Here is a 20,283-nt window from a genome sequence, read left to right as displayed (position 1 = left end):
CCGATGCACATTGGGCCCATGACCAGTGCTAAAGGGAGCTATGCAGACCTTTACTCATCAATACTAAATGATCACCTTTAGGCAGCTGAGGTTTGCCGGTCCGGCTGCGGCCACCCTCGATGAAGAACTCAATGTTGTGCCTTGCCCGGAGGCAGTGCATCATGTAGGTGTGGAGAGCCGCCTTGTAAATGGTGTCCTTCTCAGAGCCAGTATTCTCCATGCGCCGCTTGATGTAGAAGGCGCCAAGACCCCGAAGAAGCCATCTGGAAATGAAAATATTTATTAGTTATTATTAATTATTTTTTTGCTTTGCTTTATGCATACCCAAATACCTGGTCCAGCTTCGTTGCAACATCAAAATATCTGCCTCAGCTTCACTCCAATTAATGATACATGGTCCAGCTCCCCTCCAACATCAAAATATCTGCTAGAGCTTCACTCTGATTACCAATACATGCTCTAGCTTCACTACAACATCCAATTAACTTCTCCAGCTTCACTCCGATTAAAAATAAATTGCTCAGCTTCAGTCCAACGTTAAAATATACATTATTAACGATTGTTTAATACATATAAGTAGTTTAACTCTTTGCACGCGGCCGTATCAACTGTTGTTACGGCAAAAAGTCTATACTCACACGCGGCTGTATCAACAGTTGATACGGCAACTTTGACGGCCGATATTCCCGCTCTCTTTCGTCATAAATAAATTTCTTGCTCACTTGGACATTTGTAGAACTATCACGATGCTGACATCTACAAGAATTTCTCAAAAATAAAATTGTATTTCATAAAAAAAGATCGATAACCAAGTGCGCCTCTTCGCGCCTTTTAGTCCTTTAGTTTACATTTTTGTCAACGGATGGCGTTAGTACTAGTTTGTCATTCACAACTTTTCATAACTAAGAATGATAAGTGATCATGGTGTCCCACTTGTGTCTATAAACACAGTGGCCTAAGTACACACACACCGAGAGTGGTTTATTTATGACGCCGAGTGAATGGCGGGACCACATTCAAAAGATACGGTACGTCTTTGTATGAAATTTTATGTTTTTGTTTTTATGAACATCTAAGAGTGTTGACACACGAGGATTTGTTTTCATATTGTGGAGAATAATCTGTTCTGTCTATATAGTCCAATAAATCATGCCAGAATGCTATAATTTGACATTTAATTGCATGCATAGGTATTTGAAAATATGTACCGCGTACGGGTATAGATAAAACGGATCAAATTAACGCGTTCAAAAGGTTAAGAAGAAAGAATTTTAATATTGTTAGAATGAAGTATGAACTAACCCAAAGAGTGGTATTTTGAGATTATCCCCGGCGGCCACGAGGGGACTCTGCACGTTGTAGTTAAGCAGGATGAAGGAGACGAGGATGTAGTCCAGGTGACTCCGGTGGAGGGGCACGAAGATCAGAGGCAGCCCTGAGTCTCCGGCCTTGCGCAGTACCTCCAGCTGGTCGGGGGAGGCCACCACCGAGGTCACAAAGTACGGCAGCACTTTGTACAGGGTCCAGGATGTTATTCTGGAAGTTAATAGAATGAGGATTATGTAGTTTCAGAATATCAAGTATAGAGACACTACTAGCTTGGTATGATACAGTATAACAAACTAATCAAATTGATTTATTCTACCAAAACCAAGATTATGCCGGCCATGGAAAATGACACTATACCAGTGTGTGATTTTCAAAGCATTAACCCTTTGCAGTCCTTAATTATTATTGATTAACCTACCACCAACTCCTAATTAATTTAAAAAAACTGTTGTCTCACGTATTGTATTATATAGGATTTGGAAAAAAAATCTGATTTATTAAATTTACAAAATTATATTAATTGCCTTTTTCAAAATTGAAATTATAATATACAGTGAAACCTCTATCTATTGGTTTTAAAGGGACCTATTGAAATAAACGATGAATGCGGGAAAACAATGAATGCGGGATTAAGAGGACAAAACACAAGGAGATACGATCCAGTAAAGATACCATCCTCCCAATCTGCATAACCGTTGGTAGATTAAAATTATAAGAAGAAAATAAGTTTTAAATGTAAATAAATGTATTTATTTAAAAAAATACAAAGCTAAACAGAACCAAATTTTTTTAAAGTTTATTGCATTGTAAATACATAATTTTTCATCGACACGTTTTTTTACAGTTTTATTTCCGCAAGTCAACAGTATATTTTCAGCTTTGCAAATGATATTATTTTCGGCATCAATTATTGAGTGTGGTAGTAGAAAGTTTTCAATCTTTCAAAGAGTGTTCATGCTTCTGAAAATGAAGGTACAGGCAGCGGCTCCTCTTCATCAATATCGACCTCTTTTGTTGTCTCCGTCAATCTTGCGTCACACAAGCTTTCGATAGTTTCTATCCCACAAGTTGGAATAATGTCGTCGAAAGTAACAAAATTGTTAAAATTTGTCAAATTTGGTACCAAGAGATAAGAATTTTCTCCAGTTCGCTAAACTTTGATTCTTTACTGGTTTTTCTAGTTTTCGAAGATTTTCCGCACTTTTGAATTTGCTCCCGAATTTCGTTTTTTTTTTCAAGAAAATAGAATTTAACGTGGATGCCGCGATTCCTAAACGCTTGGCTATATCGACGCGTTTTTCAGCGGGGTTTTTTTCTACCTCTTCGATAATTTTCAATCTTTCTTGATGAGTACGTACTTTTTTCATCGAACGGCTCATTTCGAAGATAGTTTAAAAGCTCAAAAAATGGATAACTGCAAACACTCCACTAAGTTCGGGTATCTAGCGACAACTGACGACAACTGTTATTCTTTCTCTTTCTCTCTCAAAAGTTTCGCGCATCGTAACGAGTGCCGTCTGGCGCCGTTTTAACACAGACAAAATATATCAAATACACGACGTAATTCCTACGATGAATGCGGGAAAATGGTGGACATAGAAACGATCGATGCGATCTATTTTTGTATGAAATGAATTCGGACTAGAAGAAATAAATGATACATCCGGGAAAACGATTATTCGAGGAACGATAGATAGAGGTTTCACTGTACTGTGATTTTTTATGTCGAGCTAGATTGGACAAAGGGAGTTGGCGGAAGAAATACAGTGTCTAGTTATTATAGTAGATTTAGAACAGGAAAGGCTTAAAATATATTTTTGCAAACATTTGAATGTTAAATTCAAAGAGGTAAAATGTGGGGGCGGGCAGTAAATTAAAATAATGTTAATTGGATTTAACACAAAACCCTCAGCATTCTAAAGAAAAGCAGCTAACTTTGTATGCCCTATAGAAAGTTCATTAACAAAAAATATGTTCACAACAGAAATTGTGTTAGGTTATTTATTATGCAATCAGCAAACACTGGGCCCGAGTCAAGGATCTTACAGCTCGGCCACTATCTGCAAAGCAGTTATACATAAGAAAAATCAAATATTCATGAAAAAATAAATTCTTTCCCCTACATCAATTTTCTATTCACCTTAAAAGTAAATCTGATATGGTGGAGCGCATGTCCGTAAGGATGAAGCGCGCCCGCTTCTCCAGCTCCTTGTAGATGTAGGAACTGGTGCGGGGTGCGCTCCTCCTCTTCTTCTTGGAGGGAGTCACGGCCACCGCCACCCCCGCAGCATCTCCCGACTGAGCCTCTTCCGCCTCCTGCTTGTCCACGGACTCCTGCGTCAGCTGCGACAGGGCTTGCTTCAACCGCTCATCACCCATCACCTGGAAATTACGAGCACATCTAATTATTTCACAAAAAAATAGATTACTAACTTATTTTAAAATATATAATACTAGTGCAGACCCCAGTCAAATCACGAGATATTATTTGAAAAAAAAAAACAAATTGGATTTCAAAAGATAATCAGAAATTTACCATTCGAATGAAAAAAATTAAGGACGGGTTGTTTCAGAAAATTTGAACAATTCTTCAAATTTCAAAGTTAATTTTCAGGTTCTGTGATAGATTTTTTCAAGTTCTGTTTTCATTTCAGTTCTGTCAAGCAACTACCCTATGCTGATATAATAACAGAACTTGAATAGGTCTTTCACAGAACCCGGAAATCAACATTGAAATTTGATGAATTGTTCAAATCCTCCGAAACAACCCGTCCTTAGACATTTGTCAAAACATTTTACAAATGATATACACATTTCAAATGCAGAATTATTAATAAATCAAAATAAAATAATTTTGGTAAATACCTACTGGTTACGCCAACACGCATTTTACATTAATTTACACACACACATCTCATGCACACATGTGTATATACATGCGAACACTGTACTGAGATAATATTGTTGTCCCTAGTTTTACCTTTCGCTGCACATTGCAGCCAGTCTGTTACAATAACCCGCATCGCATAGCTCACTATAAATGGCTTCCGCGCGAGATCTTATCTCGCTTATCTTATTACATTTTACATCCGCGCCCGTCTCGTGCCAAACCGCTCGTGTTCAGTGCCATCGCTGTGAGGAGAATAGACAGGAAGAAAACGAGTGCCCCTTTTCCTAATGGGGAGTCCTTCCTTATCCATACAACATAATTATTGTCTTATGTACACTAACATTCAAGGTCCTCCGAATAACAGTTTTTTACATTCCTTAAAAAACATACCATAACACCTTTTACACACCATCTACTTTATGGCTTATAACCTACCATTGACCCACAATCAATTCCAATTTTGAAAAACAAAGGAAATCTTAGTTCCAGAGTTCATTGAACCCGAATTACACATAGACAAAGGACACAAAGACAGTAGTTCACAGAGTTCATTGAACCCGAGTTACACATAGACAAAGGACACATAGACAAAGGACACAAAGACACAGCACTAAAATTGTTATTATTATTTTTAGTACATAACTGACAGCTTGAATCACTTCTAAGATAAAGGTGACATTTGACAACACCATTATTTTCACAACACAACAACCAGATAAATGAAGAATAATTACAACTTCCACATATTTCTAAATAACGGTAGAACAAGGATAGTAAGAATACTGTCCATATGCCTGAGCTCTAAAGATCCGTTTTGCTAAGACAGGGCAATCTATCAAACAGATTGCCTGTTTCCGCACACATGGTATTATATCAAACTCAACATTGGGGCGCACTTATGATTTGTAGAAGGTCCGAAGTTGTATACTACCAAAGTATCCGCAGGCCCTGTACAGTGCGCCCAGCTTCTGAGAGGCTAACTTGACTCCGGCTTCGATAGAGCCCCCGTGCTCGAGCGAGTCATTTAACTGGTTGTGTGCCTTAAGCGCGCATACGCGTCCTAGGCAGAGGCGGCTCGTGACAGAATTTGCCAGCAGTGCATTTCACAAATAATGGTAACATGTAAAATAGGAAAATAAAGTGATTTAAAGGGAACTACATACCCAGTACAAATAATTCATTTGTAGAGAAAATCCATTCGTCGCTCTTTCATTTGAGAAAATTCTTCAATTACAAGATTATTAAAGTCTGGTATAGACGAGATCAAACTTTTTTCGATGCTCATCATTGATAAAGCATTGAGACGATCTTGGGACATAGTATTCCTCAGAAATGTTTTTACACGTTTCAACGTAGAAAAACACCTTTCGCACTCGACAGTTGTCATCGGAATAGTACAAATTATTTTTAACAGTTTCACTATTTCACTAAAACACTCCACCAAGTTACACTTGTAAAATAATTGTAAAATTGATATTGCTCCGTCAGCATTCGCGAAATCATCTCTAGTTTGTTGGGATTAAATGAACTTCGGTTACTTTTGATAAAATCAATGTTAACCGCAATGTTTTCATTAGCACTCATTTTTAAAAAGCTTTTTGCAGAGCAAAACTCGTAGAAACCGTTAAAACGTCGCGTCAATCGCCAATAATGAATACTGTCAAGTTTGCAGATATGTAGATCGCGCCGGTAATGCTAGAATATTATAACATTGTTAATTAGTTCGAAATCTGTCAATCCTAACTAATGCATTCCAAACGTTTTACGCATGTTTAAGGTTTTTGATATATATCAGGATGTTTCGGCGCATGCGCCGATAATGCACAGACCAGCTTCTATCTCCACTGCTCTAACACATCAACAGCCGTTATGGGTCTCTACCTGTCTCGTTCATTTCACGGTTCCGACCTCTAGAGACAGTGCCTATAGAAGGTACATGACATGTCTCGGGCAAAGCCGAAAATGCACGGGTTGATATATTACACTGTTTTTCGCATGCGCGGGAGTCTAGTACAAACTTTGATTGGTAAGAAGATTATAATGATCTGGCGTGAATTCTTGGTGAGTGGATATACGAATTTACATTTCTAACGTATATCGATGTTTGGCAGTGCAGTGCACAAATGCACTAAGGCAGGGACCGCCTCTGGTCCTAGGTAACCGAGCTCATAAGGCCTGCCATACAAAATTAGCGTGTTAACGAGCTGTTCTTTATGCCGATTTGATTTTGCGGCCTGCCGGTACACCCACACCAAATAACTTCCAGCAGAGAAAGGATTAAGCTTACACTTAGCATTTCAAAGGAAGAATTGTTTGGATAGATTGCTATCTCTTTTGGTCGTAAACAGACATAATTAGGCCGTTCAAATGGATTAAATTCGACAGCCTAATGACCTTAAATTTAATTTTAATATTTATTTTTAATCACTAAGCATTGCGCTGTAAATGAAATTGATCTGTAAAAATATATATATTTACCGTCTCTGACACCTGCTTGTAATCGAACTTCTTGGCCCGGTAGGCCTGTGAAAAGTCGCAGAAGGTTCGTCCGAAGAAGCCGCTGTCCTGGTTCAGCTTGTAGCCCAGCTTCAGTATATTGATAACATTCTGGCTTTCTGATTTGTTGGCCACCTGTTGACAAAAAAGATATTATTTTCAAGAAAAAACATATATTTTATTCACTAAATAGATGAACAAGGTACTGATAGAAACATGTTGCGGGCGCATGATTTAAAATCATACAAGGCCAAAACGCACCCGTAAATAAATAAATTCTTTATAAATTACATATATAGGGGATTTGCGCACACTAATCACATATAGTTCCTGCCCTAGATTAGTATGCGCATATTTTGAATGTATACAAGGCCAAAATGCACCCATAGTATACTAGTGCTGTAAGGTTTCAGAAGTACACATAAATAAATTCTTTAGAAATTATACACGATTTGTGCATACTAAACACATACTCCCTACCCTCGATTAGTGAGCGTGTATTTTGAATGCATACACGGCCACAAAGCACCCATAGCACGTCGGAGAGTGTACAATATTACTCTGCAATGGTAAATATATCAATTTCATTGGCCCGTCCGCAGCCTAAGAGTCGAAAGTCTTATGTAAACTGATAACATCCGCTTTCTTTGAAATAATGGTAACTCTCACACTTACTTTTAAAGAATTATTATCACTGAATGACCTATGTTTACAAAAAAACCAAATTCAATTAATTTCGAAGAAAACAGGATTCATCTTGAGAGTAAGCTTTCATTGTGTGCAGAGATTTATTACCGAGTATCCTACAGCGAGAATATATTATTTTATAAAAGAGAAGTTCCAAGAAAAGAATTCTAAAATCACATCCAAGAAAATAATTTTGATCCTGCAACTGAAAGCAGCTTTATACACAACCTATCTTTCTATTACATGCATTGTTTGTGAGAAAGAGAAATGTTACGATGGAGCTATCAATAATCCACCTGATTGTTTATTTTTTTCTTCGAAGTCTCATTTTGTTTAGTTTTTTTAAATAAACATCCCACAAGTTAGCCTGTTTTGCAAATTCTTCACTACTCTCCACATGTGTTTGGTTCAACAACATGTTATTATCAACACTGGAGATAAGGTAACTTACCTACCAGGTTTACATAAGGTTTTTTAAAATGTTTTGTGTTCTTTTTTAAACATTGCATACAGCAAATAAGTAGTCATAAATATTTTCTTTTCAAACAAATGCATAGAAATATCATTATTTGTGTAAAATGTTATGCACTTAGTGACGAATGCGTTAAATTATGCCAACATTAGTTTTATAAAGAGATAAAGTTTTGAGTTTAGACCTAATCTGAGTCAAATAAATCAGAGAAACTTTAAATTTATATTTAAATGTTTGATGATAACTTAAAATATTTTCAAGTTAATCATAACCCAGTATGTAATGTAAGTTTTTCTTTAAAAAAAAAAAAAAAGGAGAAAATCATACAAGATATCTTGTTAGATAAGTCCGTAAATCTGACAAATTATGTAATTCAAATCTCTATCTCTATTATACTAAAATAAATTTGCTATCCGCATCTATCTGTTTGTGCGCGTAGTTCTTCTAAACTAGACAACTGATTTTGATAGGGTTTTCACTATCACTTTTCTTCCAGAAGGTTTATATGTATAATACATGGATATTATATTTATAGACAGTAGATCAAATTCAAGCCACACTTGGTAAACGTCAACTAGTACGTTGGGTCTAAAAGGGAAAACGCTAGAATCTTGCGTTCAAGTATTTCAAGTAAAACAGGTATTTTCCGCACATTAGACTTGTCAACAAAAAATGTGTTAACGATGCAGTAAAAAACTTGACAATGACCCTCCTTCTAGGATGAATAATCATCAGGCTGTAATAATCAGGAATCAAACTCCACACTTTTTATAATTTAAATTGCTACATTGTTTTTAAAAAGTGATTAATATTCTGAAGGTCATGAGAAATATTAATTTATGCTGACATATTGAATATTTAAATGAAATCCACAAGTTTATAAACATAATGAATGATAAATACTAAAGACAAAGCAATTTTTATGGATATTTTTACAGAGTTCAATAAAATGATTTATTATTTGAGTAATTGTTTGTCTTCGGAAAATGACAATCAACACACAAGTAAAATACTGTTGATAGGTTGAGAATAATAATTCTGGTAGATAGAGTTTAACACTTGGACAACTTGACCGTTGCATGCGTTGGCCGCCAACGTTAGCTGGTCAACAGGATTATTGTCGGTTTTCATGCACACCTCAAAAGATCTCGGGGCCAACCCACAAAGTGCGTCCACACGTTGGCCCTGTCTTCAGTTTGCAATACGCATTCGGCATAGACGTTCGTGTTGATTATTGCGTGAATGATTTACAATTACGATTAATAATAGTTCAACGTGCTATATAAATGTATTGCCACGGCTGTGATAATTTCCACATCCTCCGTGCTCGAGGGTAAGACTCTCGACTAGCAATCCGAAGATCCCAGTGTACGTCAGTAAATTTTATTTGAAGAATTGGTGTTATTTCGCAATTTATTCACTTAAAAATAATATATAGTATATGTACTTGCAGTACAGAGTGGAAGATGCTCTCAGTATCGCCCTGATACAAGACCACTATTCAGAATTTAAAAATTGCATGAAACGGCTTTGGCCGTGTTTGGTGACTAGATCTAGCCAGGTACTCTACGACCTTCCTCTTTCACACCTCCTTCCTCTTCCACACCCTCCTCTTCCACATCTTCCCTTCTCCACTACCTTCAGCCACACAACATACCCCAATTGGGAATGCCTAATCTCACTGACTCCAAACGGTTGGAAGCAGTTGGGACTCTTGTGCGACTATTCACATTAAAAAAAGAAGATCAAATGTCCAATGCAGAATAAGGTATTTTCATTAATAAAAAATTATGATAATAAAGGTGTATGCAGTTTGTTATGAATAAATTTTAAAAATTTTATTTACAACGATTTGAAATGTGCCATTTTCGATTTGCCACCGTTTTTAACCAGCCAATGTTGGTGACTGCGTTGACACGTGGGCACCAACGTTGGGCCAATGTGTACACTCGGCATAAGACATGCTTTAAAGGTAGTGAAACAAAGACATTAAAACACAACAGGCATACTATTTTACTAACATACCCACTATCATGCTGTCTCTTTCATACTCGGTTATCTGTTTAATATATTTAATTTTATTTATTTTTTAATGCCCCTTTTAAGTCCTTTATGAATAGTCGAAATTATATAGTATTTATTATACATAACTAAACTGCCTCGGTAACAATCTTTTGTATTTGTTAAGTGATAAATTGAAATGAATGGTGGAAGAAGTCGGAGGCGCCCGAGAGAGACATTGGCAATAGCGAAGCATAGCGGGGGATCCAATACATAGTATTCTATAACTAATATTGTTTATAAATAATTGACAAATGGTTACTTTAAATTAAATTAAAAAAGAAATGTCATCCAAAGGTTTGTGTGACAGTGAATTACACAAAGAAAGGAAACCAAGCTCTTTATCTGAGATCAATGGACCAAGTTTTAAAAATAGGATATGCATCTTATTTATTCACATAAAGAAATGTCACTGAAGAGACAAAAACACAACGGAATACTAATGATAAATAATTCTACTCAAACGATAAATTCGAAAAAAATGTCACAAATTATGTTTACCTTACATGAAAAATTAAATGCATAGTGAAAAAAAGTATTAAAAAACATATTATAAAAAATACATAACAAGAACACAATATTGAATCACTAAATTTTATATTGCACTATCAATTCCAAAATTTCTGTTATTGACTAAATGAAATTAATATTATCTCTTCTTATAAAGGTAATTATTTACCTACGACTACCGTTTGAGAAAATATTCCGTACATGTTAGGTTAGGTTGGATTAGGTAGAATTAAATCACAAACCAGTCTATACAAACCTAGCGTAGCCCACAAACTACTTGAAAACTGGGATATAACTCTAAAGGGGACGCGAGCAGGCGTTATTAAAGGGGCAATTTTTTGTAGTAGTAAAAACGGTAGTCGTAGGTAAATATTTACCAAAAGGGGGTATTACTAATAATTAAATACGCAGTGTATGTAAGATAGAATAATTTACAGCCATGTTTATAGTATATATCATTCAGTCATTTTCACAAAACTTTCTGTATATTAAAATATCGTATCGCTAACAAAGTGCTAAAATTACATCGCATTTAAGACGAACCAGACAAATAAATGCAAATCAAAGACAAGACAGATGTAATATTTCTACAAAATATTAAAAGCCGAGAAAATTTTGTAGGTTAGTTTGGCACAAGTGCGTTTTGCTTCGAAGGTTGAACTTGCAGATTTCATTTTCACAAGAAGTGAAATCTAAATGAAAACGAATTATCTGACAGCTGTTCCCGAGTGGGATTTCGGCACTTGACGGCATGCAACGAATCTATGGAAAATTGCTGAAAACTCAAACCTACGTAACGGTGAAAGTCGTGGAAACCGCGCCAATGCAACATTCTAAATCTTTTAATAATTATTACTGTCTTATTCACTTGATAACGTTGTCCTAATTCACAAACTAGCAATATTGTAACTCGGTACGCGTCGGGCTCAAACGAAACGCAACCGAAAACTCGCGATTTTTCTTTTTTCCGCACCGCAATTCGCAGTACGCGACTAGCTTCGGGTGGATGGTTTAATTATGGCGAAAATGTGAACGTTGTCTCCGCGGCGTGGGATTATCGCATTTAATAATAGACGCCGTACAGGTCAAAATTGCTAGCATTAAAAACATGAACCTCATGCTCATCTTCTAGGGTTGCTACAAATGAATATTTCAAAATATTAATTAATGATATATGTATTCTAATTTGCTTTAGTGATTATTGATTATCAAATCATCACGCCGTTTCCCGAAGGGGTAAGCTGAGAGGATAGACCGCCATACAAATCTGCCTTATTTACATTCATGCATCGTCTTATTGTTTTTAGTTGGGTATTATAATTATTATTAATGAGAGTTGTTGAATTAGCATACTGGTCACTAGGTTACTGACTGCAATTAATATTATTATTATTAATAGAATTCATTCTTGATATGCGTGCAAGTCGGTGGTAATGTAATAGATTCATATTATTTTTACTGAGAAATATGCAAATTAATTACATTTATAAAGTTTACAGATAAATACATAATAATATTCATAAGATTTCTATTAACTATTGCGAGGAGTCACTTTCCGCGTAAAAAAAATAAAAATTGGATATCAGAGTTGGATTTAAATTTGGAACACGTGAAATGCCATCGAAATAATACATTACAGATTATAATTTTCTGTAAAACGTCTTTAATTTAAGTTGAATTCAAATTTGTTGGATTCATATTTGGAATGCGTAATGAAATAATAAAAAGTGGAGTTTAAATTTGTGGATTCGTATTTGGAACGCGTAAGATATCGATGAAATAATTTAATGTGTTATTAAAATGTGTGGATTCAAATTTGAAAGCGTAAGATATCAATGAAATAATAAAATGTGGAATTAAAATGTCTGGATTCAAATTTGGAACGAGTAAGATATCAATGAATTAACACAATATGGAATTAAAATTTGTGGATTCGTATTTGGAACGCGTAAGATCAAATGAAATAATAAAACACTAGGTATAATAATTTCACATTCTGGATTCTTATTTGGAACGCGTTGAATTCCAATGAAATATATATATATATATATATATATATATCGAATTCAAATTTCTGCATTATCTGGGACGCGTATACACTTGCGAAGCGTGTATACGTGATCGAACCGCCGTTTGCGGTTAGTTCGTTCCTTTCCAATGATCCGAGGTTCGGCTCGCAAGTGTTTGAGATCTCAACTGAATAACTCGTGTCAAATTCATTGAAACGCATAAAACACAATTAAAATATTACATTGATTATAGTTAAAATTTTATGAAAAATATGATCGATTCAAATTTTGAGCACGTAAAAGCAATAATTCATTAAGAAATATCAATCAAATGTATAATGTATTTGGAAGAGTGATAAGTCATCAATATGGAAGTTGGGTGTAAATTTGGAATCATTAGGACATATTAATTTGAAAGGTTCATATTTGGAGAGCGTAATAGGCAATTGAATTGCGTATTACATCGACTATAATCAATTACTGATAATAATTATTGGTAGTAATTGCAATTAAGTAGTCTAACTGCGTAAATAAACATAAATACTAAGCAATATCTATTTACAAAGATAAGAAAATATATACAGGGTTTTCCAATAAGAGGTGTTATTTTGAATAGCCCGCTATTTCGGTAGATGTTACTTTGAAGCTGTCGTTTTTTGACATTTGACAAGTAAAAACTACGCCATTAATAAAAATGGAACGGTACACGCTTCAACAACGCATTGAAATTATTAAAATTCACTTGATTGAATCAAATGCAAATCATCTTCAGTGATGAGGCCCATTTCCACCTCGGTGGTTTCGTCAACAAGCGAAATTGTCGCATCTGGGGCTCGGAAACCCAAGAGTTATTGTTGACAAGCCTCTCTATCGTCAACGTGTGACTGTTTGGTGCGGTTTATGGTCCAGCGTCATTGGACCTTACTTTTTCGAAAATGAGGCTGGAGCAACAGTTACGGTGAATGGATTGCGCTATCGAGAGATGATTAATGATTTTTTATGGCCGGAATTGGATGGTATTGATCTGGACAACGTTTACTTTCAACAAGACGGCGCTACGTGCCACACAAGCAACGAAACCATTGATCTTTTACGATTGAATATCAAAATAACACCTCTTATTGGAAAACCCTGTATAATCCGAAAAGTGCGTTAATTATCATTATCTTATATTTCACAACATATCAATAGCAAACAAAAAGTCCAATAGCCGCTGCGCATCTAAAAATCTAAATCAAAAACTATGTTTTTTTTTTATTACTGTGGCTCAGTCTGTCTGTGCAGATAAAAGAACAATAGCGCGTGTTGCTTTTGCGCCCAACAGATGGCGCTGGTTTTTTTTTTAAAACAAATTCGTCCATCATATGGCGTTGTTCAAAAAAGCATGCTTTTACCTCTCACATGTGACATCTACATATGTAATATAGATATATAAAAACATTTACATTTTTTATTTATAAAGATAGATGGATATAAATAGAATATAGACTATTGAAAAAACCTACGAGAATGATACATTAAAGCATTATTCGGAAGAAGATACGTAGATAGAAGAACACTCGGCCATTAACCAATAGTGTCATCGTGTTTTGGCATAAAATTAATTCACGTTCATATTGCCCGGTCAGTGGCTGACTTTGCGTCGCGTCGGGTTCCAGGCGTGCTTTGAGAGAGTTCAATTCCTCGTCTCAAGTCCTCCATCACGACACAAGCAACATTTCCACTAAATTTGATGGTAGCAGAAAATTTTAAAATATCATCAGGTTTTTCATAAGCCCGGGAATATTTATTTATTTAAAAAAATAATTTTAATATGCTTACTATTTTTTGATTCGATGTATGTCCGCTAGGTCACGCAAATCAGAGAAAGGACCATAGTTTAATGAATGCAGTAGAAATGAGGTCTCTGAGGGGTACGTGTGGTAAAACCATTCATTTATCAATATATAAAGAATACTGTGACGGCTTGGCTTTTTTATTCATATCTACAGATTTATTCCAATATTGATGAAATTTTGCACGTTTGACCTTCTTAACAAGAGGAAGCTCACAGTCTACAAGATATTTCGAAAAACCACCTCCCATCCCCTTTTCCCACTCCTTAAAGCAGAATTTTGATACTTCTTGATGAAATTTTGCACACGCGAGAGGAAAATTAATGTCCATCTGATTTCGAAAAACTCTGCGTAAAGCCCAGGCAACTTCAACTAGTATATAATAATTTATTACGAATGATGAGAACCGAAAATAATGTTGGGTGGAAATAAACCATAATTTATTAATAATAAGAAGAGTTTAAGCGCTTAACCCATTTATCCCCAGTGTTAATTCAAATTAACACGAACTTTGTGATTTTTTTTTACCGTAACGGTAGCGATTTATAAAAGCCATGTTTTTGTTTTCTTATAGCTTGTAATCTTTTCTGTGGCGTCTATTTTTTCCGCTCTGTTGAAATCCTTATTCCCGCCACAACAACGATAAATATTTTGACATCTGCTGATTGCGAGTTTCATCGAATTTCTGCCGTCATTGATTATTTAATTTAAGGTGAGATATCAATATTTTCTACTCGAATTACAAATATTTTAACGCATTAAGATGTGTTCTATAATAATAACATCAGTTCAATTCACTGTTCACAGTCATTTGCCAGAAAATTGTAATTGAATTTCAATGTTCATTCAAATTAACACTGGTAGTGACGGACATGTTTTCGACTAGTATGGCGAATTTTTAAAGATTTATTATCCTAGATTATTTCTTTATTTCTGAATGAATTTTAGTTAAAATGTTATACGTTTGTACCTTAGAGATTATCACTACATTGTAAATGTGCATTTTTAACATGAAACAGATATTTGTATTACTTTTGTGTTATGTTTATTTTACTTTACTATTTAAAAAATACCCTCTGCCGTCCAATGTTAATCCAAATTAACATAGAATAATTTCTAAAAAAAAAGAGAAATACCAAAAATTTACAAGCATTACATATTTTATATATTTGGAACTAATAATGCGGATGTGAAAGGGTTACATGTATTGTACACGTACAGCGGATGTGCACGCAGAAAGGGGTTTCTGGAGAATATTAAATAATAGGCGAGTGGATGGAAGGAGTCGGTGATTTTTGTGAAGATATTCATTAAATATTTGAGGTGAATCATTTTTTGAAATATTTATATTAGTGTGATATCCGCACCGTACAAGAGTTACAACAGTCCGGACCAGTGAAAGAAAATGGGGGAGGGAGGGGAAGAGAAAGGTTGAGAAGTGCCTGGCTATTCAGATATGGTCACTAAACGTAGCTGAAATCATTTCAAGTTGTGGTGTCTCACCAGTGCGATTACGATTATTATTGTAGTGTATTGATATTTGACCATGAAACGAGGTGAAAAAAAAAAACCATTACTTATTTTTCTATTATTATATTATACTTTTAATAACTTTAATAATGTAATAAATATTTCGTCAGTCCCTGGATATCGCGCGGAGGCTATTTAAGCCGAGCGCATCACAAAAATAGACCACGACAGATGAAACAAATTAATGTCTGCCGCTCCGAGGACCGACTCACAGCGCGCGTACTTGTACTCGGCGTTCATTGTCGCTCAGTCAGTCAGTTCGGTCGGTCGGTCGGTCGGTCGGTCGGTCGGTCGGTCGGTCGGTCGGTCGGTCGGTCGGTCGGTCAGTTCGGTCGGTCGATCGGGCTGTTGAATCGATCAGTCTGACGGCCGCCGTATTGTGTAAGTGATTACAATTTCCGTTTGCCTTGGAGATTCGCAAGGCTGAAGAAAGCGTAGTGTACGAAATTAAGAAAGAGACGCTTAGATGGTTTGGACATGTTGAGCCGATGAACGGAGAAAGGGATAGACTAATGTCTTATTACATCAACGGTTTAAGGAGAATATATGACGCATATGAAACTGAATGGTGGAAGAAGTTGGGGACGCCCGGGGAGCAACCAAGTGAATCAAGAGTCGAGTCACGTAATTTATTTTGTTATGAATCCCCAAGGCCTCTCTCTGTACAGCGTAAAGACAGGGGCTTTACATCCGGTTAGGAATCGTTGTGAGCCGATTTAAAGTAGGATTTGTAGGAATGGATTTATTAATGCGGGTCTTGAACAGACCCGGATTATACGAAGGAGGAAAAACAGATGCCGGTAGCCGACTTACACAGAACGAGTCGAAGAAACCACCCGTTCTCTTGTCAAAATCAACTCGTTTCGTCTAACGTCAGGTCGAATTCCCCGTACGTGCATCGGTTATCAATCGATGCAGCTAGCTCCTTAGAGCAGGCTCTATTGAAATGCCTATAGAACAAACTCGGCATGTCTACATTGCGATTGTGTATTAGAGATAGAAATTTTTCTGTTAAAAGCGGGTTGTCAATCAGACGGACTGCCCTCCTTTGCACAGAATCAAGCAGGTTAATCATGTATTTTGGGGCTCTAGCCCAGAGGTGGCTTCCAAATCCAATTTCGGGACGTACTTAAGATTCGTACAGGACAAGCAGCTGGTCACTATTGGAGAATCTGCTAACTCTAAACACGACCTATATGTGAAGAGTTTTAATAACACAGAAGATGTATGAATGTAAATGAAGTTAGAAATGTGTGTCAAAACTTTGTAGCCGTCCATCCTCTCTGTCTACCTTGGTGATGGTTAGACAGTTATATGCTGTGAGGCTGAAAGAATTGGGAGGGGATGGAGAAGAGGTAGGTTGGGAAGCACCTGGCTATTCACATCTGGTCACTAAATTCAGCTGTTTTTAAAGATTGGTTAGTTAGTTAATAGTAATCACTCACCGAGCTGCTGGGTGCGCACTTGCTGCAGGAGACCCCCACGAAAGGACGCTTGATCGTGGTCACCGCGAGCGAAGTGGGCGTTTCCAGGATCCTATACAGGCTTTTCTCCTTCAACTGCAAAATTCAACACAGGCTTGTTGAAATAATTACATATTAACACCTACGACAAACCACGAGTTGATCCACCCTTAATAAAAAAAACTCACTATTCATTTTATAAGAAAATGAGTAACAAAATGTGGGCAAGATAATAATACGACCACACGAGAAAGAAATAAAAGTTTTTTAACGCACCCTAATGAAAACTCACTATACTAGGTTTGGGAAAAAAATGTTGAAGTTATAATAACATATAACCTACCACAAAATATTTAAAGGTTTCATTTTTAATCCACCCCAATGAAAACTCACTATTGGTTTGGGAAAAATGTTGATGTTATGTTACTGTTAAAAAACTACAATACATCGACTTTAAATCGACTCCATATCTCATCTCATCCCATCCAAAACCCTCCTGGCACTAATAATAACAAACATTCAAAATTTTCAGCGATATCAGTCGATTACTACGAGCACAAATATACAGGGTGTCCGGGGGTAAAGTGTGCTAACTTCGGGGGGTGATTCTACATGATTTTAGAAGTAAAAAATATAAATGTTGTATGGTAAAATATACATTTGAATTTAGAAAAAAATTATTTATTTTTTTTACTTGTACCATCATGTAGAATCACCTCCCGAAGTTAGCGCACTTTACACGCGGACATCCTGTATATTAAGATTTCTCACGGCATGCACATTTGCAACATGTGACCGCAGTAATAGGAGGTTGACCCCACAATCACTGACCGCAGAAATTATTTCGTAAATCTAATAAATTTTATGATTCATTTCTTAACAACCATATAACATTACTAGACCATAACTTTAAAATTTACGTTACAACTTGCTTAATGTTGTACTTTAGTATTTTATTGTGTTTAAAAAGTTTATTTTTATTCTTATTTTATTAGTAATTTTGTATATTACCCACGCACAGGCAGTGCCTTTGTGGGTTCCCTGAACTTACCCTTTTTTACATTTTATACTTTTTTTAAATGTGTATTTGTATTGTGTACATAACTATGTGCAAAAAAATTTGGGAGCGATATAAAAATTATTACTGAACGAAAATCAAAAACAAAAATTGAGGTGAGGTCTTTTCTTTTTTAATTCTTATTCTCTATGTAGGTGTCTATGAAATGGCTAAGATTCCGTGATAACTCAAAACAATGACAATTCAACACACATTTAAAAAGTCATCAGGGGCGAAGAAAAAAACTAATTAAACCTAGTTTTTGTTTCTTCACTTTTCATGAGTTTACATCACTTTTTAAAGGTGTGTTGAATTGTCATTGTGTTGAATTGTCATTGTGTTGAATTGTCATTGTGTTGAGTTGTCCAGTTACCATCTAATAGAAAGTAGCAAGGCCAATTAAATAATTTCAGTCGGTTTGCGACAATGAAGGGAAACCATCGATAATTACACATCAATGCGGTATCATTGACTACACTAGTAATCAGTCATCAAGTGAGCCATTAGCTTAGTGATTAAAATACAATAGATATAGGTACACCTATTAATTTGGCAATGTCCTTTATGGGCGCTGTGAAGCGATACTAATTATTGCTCTACGATATTGATAGTTAATCATTTGATAGATCTTATAACAAACGTAGAGAATTATTAACAACTAATTATTTTTTGATTCGACAATAGTTTACTATTGAGTATTTAAAAAACAGTTAATGAAAAGAAAAGATTTTCACCGTAGACATCCAAATTGATAAGACTTGCTTTAACACAAAATCTGGTTATCATTTCGACAAGCTTGTCGTATGTTAATCGCCGAAGAGCGCACATTGAAATAATCAGACCCTGCGCAGAAAAGTAAAGTTAGCTAAAGTAAGGCAACGGTTTGTAGCGCAGTCCATTATGGAACTTTTCTGCGCAGGGTCTGAATGTTCGTTTTTAACCGAACCGAATACAAATCACAAAAAAGGGAGAAGGTCACAGTTCAGTCACCTCCCCGGTCCTCGCACTTGGTTTGTTCCCCCTTTCCTTGATGGCTGGTCTATCAATTTGGATATCTATGTTTTTCACTGATCAAACTCACGCTGAAAAGGGAGTAAGTCAGTACCTGCTACGTGTATAGAACTAAATCCGACCATCCGACTGCTAGCCGAGTATCTTACTTACGGGGTTACCGACCGCCTTGCCATTGTACGAGGTGGTTCATAGCCCAGTGTGTAGGACATGCGTTAAGGAGGAGTTCGAATCCCGCAGCGGGTGAAAATGTCTGTTAAACTAAAGTCTTAGAAAAAAATATACACATAATTGTATTTATGTCCATGAAGCTAACTAGTTATAACAATTAAAACTCCTTTAGAAATACGTTAAAATTAAATGAATATTTTATTTATTTACTCTTTTATAAGCCCGTGAGGCTTTTGTATCGTGTACATGAAATGTAAACAATTTTTTACACAAGGGTTAGTAATAAATCATCGAGTTTTTACTAGTAAAGCCGTGATCATATTACAAAATTTCTCATTATAATATAACTAGCGCTAAAGTCGTATAATACAAAACACAAACATAAATAGCATGCACATATTGAAAGGGCTAAATACGATCTAATTTACAGAAAGCAGAAAAAATATTTAATAATAATCCATTCAACAAACGATTAGAAAATAAAATTGTGTAAAACGTAGGTACATACAATTTATACATATCTTTCAAAACAGAAATTGTCACAAGAAATTTAATATTTTGAGATCGATTTTCTTACTCAGCGTGCATGATATTTGAGATATAAACTACTGTAAAAAAATAAATTTTGGAAAAGCTTACATCGAAAACACACAATAATGTGTTATTTTAAACTTCAAATACTTACAATTCTTATTCCCATACGATTTTGTAGTTCGATGGTACGGTCTTTAGACTTGAAACAAGGAAACATACGGTTGTCGA

At 35.7% G+C, this 20,283-nt stretch overlaps 1 protein-coding gene across 7 annotated transcripts in view; it reads right to left on the bottom strand.

Moving 5' to 3' along the window:
- mino (glycerol-3-phosphate acyltransferase mino) overlaps nt 1–20,283 on the bottom strand; it is a 127,298-nt gene that overhangs the window by 10,385 nt on the left and 96,630 nt on the right. For 5 of the 7 annotated variants that reach the window (XM_089646621.1, XM_089646620.1, XM_089646618.1 and 2 more), the window contains 5 exons: nt 17,265–17,378; nt 6,698–6,850; nt 3,470–3,711; nt 1,303–1,536; nt 76–263 (listed from right to left, as the gene is read on the bottom strand). In XM_089646621.1, coding sequence (XP_089502747.1) covers nt 76–263; nt 1,303–1,536; nt 3,470–3,711; nt 6,698–6,850; nt 17,265–17,378 — 931 coding nt within the window. Of the gene's footprint in view, nt 1–75; nt 264–1,302; nt 1,537–3,469; nt 3,712–6,697; nt 6,851–11,234; nt 11,414–17,264; nt 17,379–20,283 lie in introns of those variants that run through there. The other 2 variants (XM_089646622.1, XM_089646623.1) reach the window with 2 other exon arrangements.

Source organism: Hesperophylax consimilis, chromosome 25, assembly GCF_061612785.1.
Source record: "Hesperophylax consimilis isolate HC1 chromosome 25, BYU_Hcon_1.0, whole genome shotgun sequence".
In the NCBI taxonomy this organism is placed as follows: domain Eukaryota; kingdom Metazoa; phylum Arthropoda; class Insecta; order Trichoptera; family Limnephilidae; genus Hesperophylax; species Hesperophylax consimilis.
Note: the sequence above shows the minus strand (reverse complement) of the source record. Positions and strands in the feature narration are given on the sequence as shown.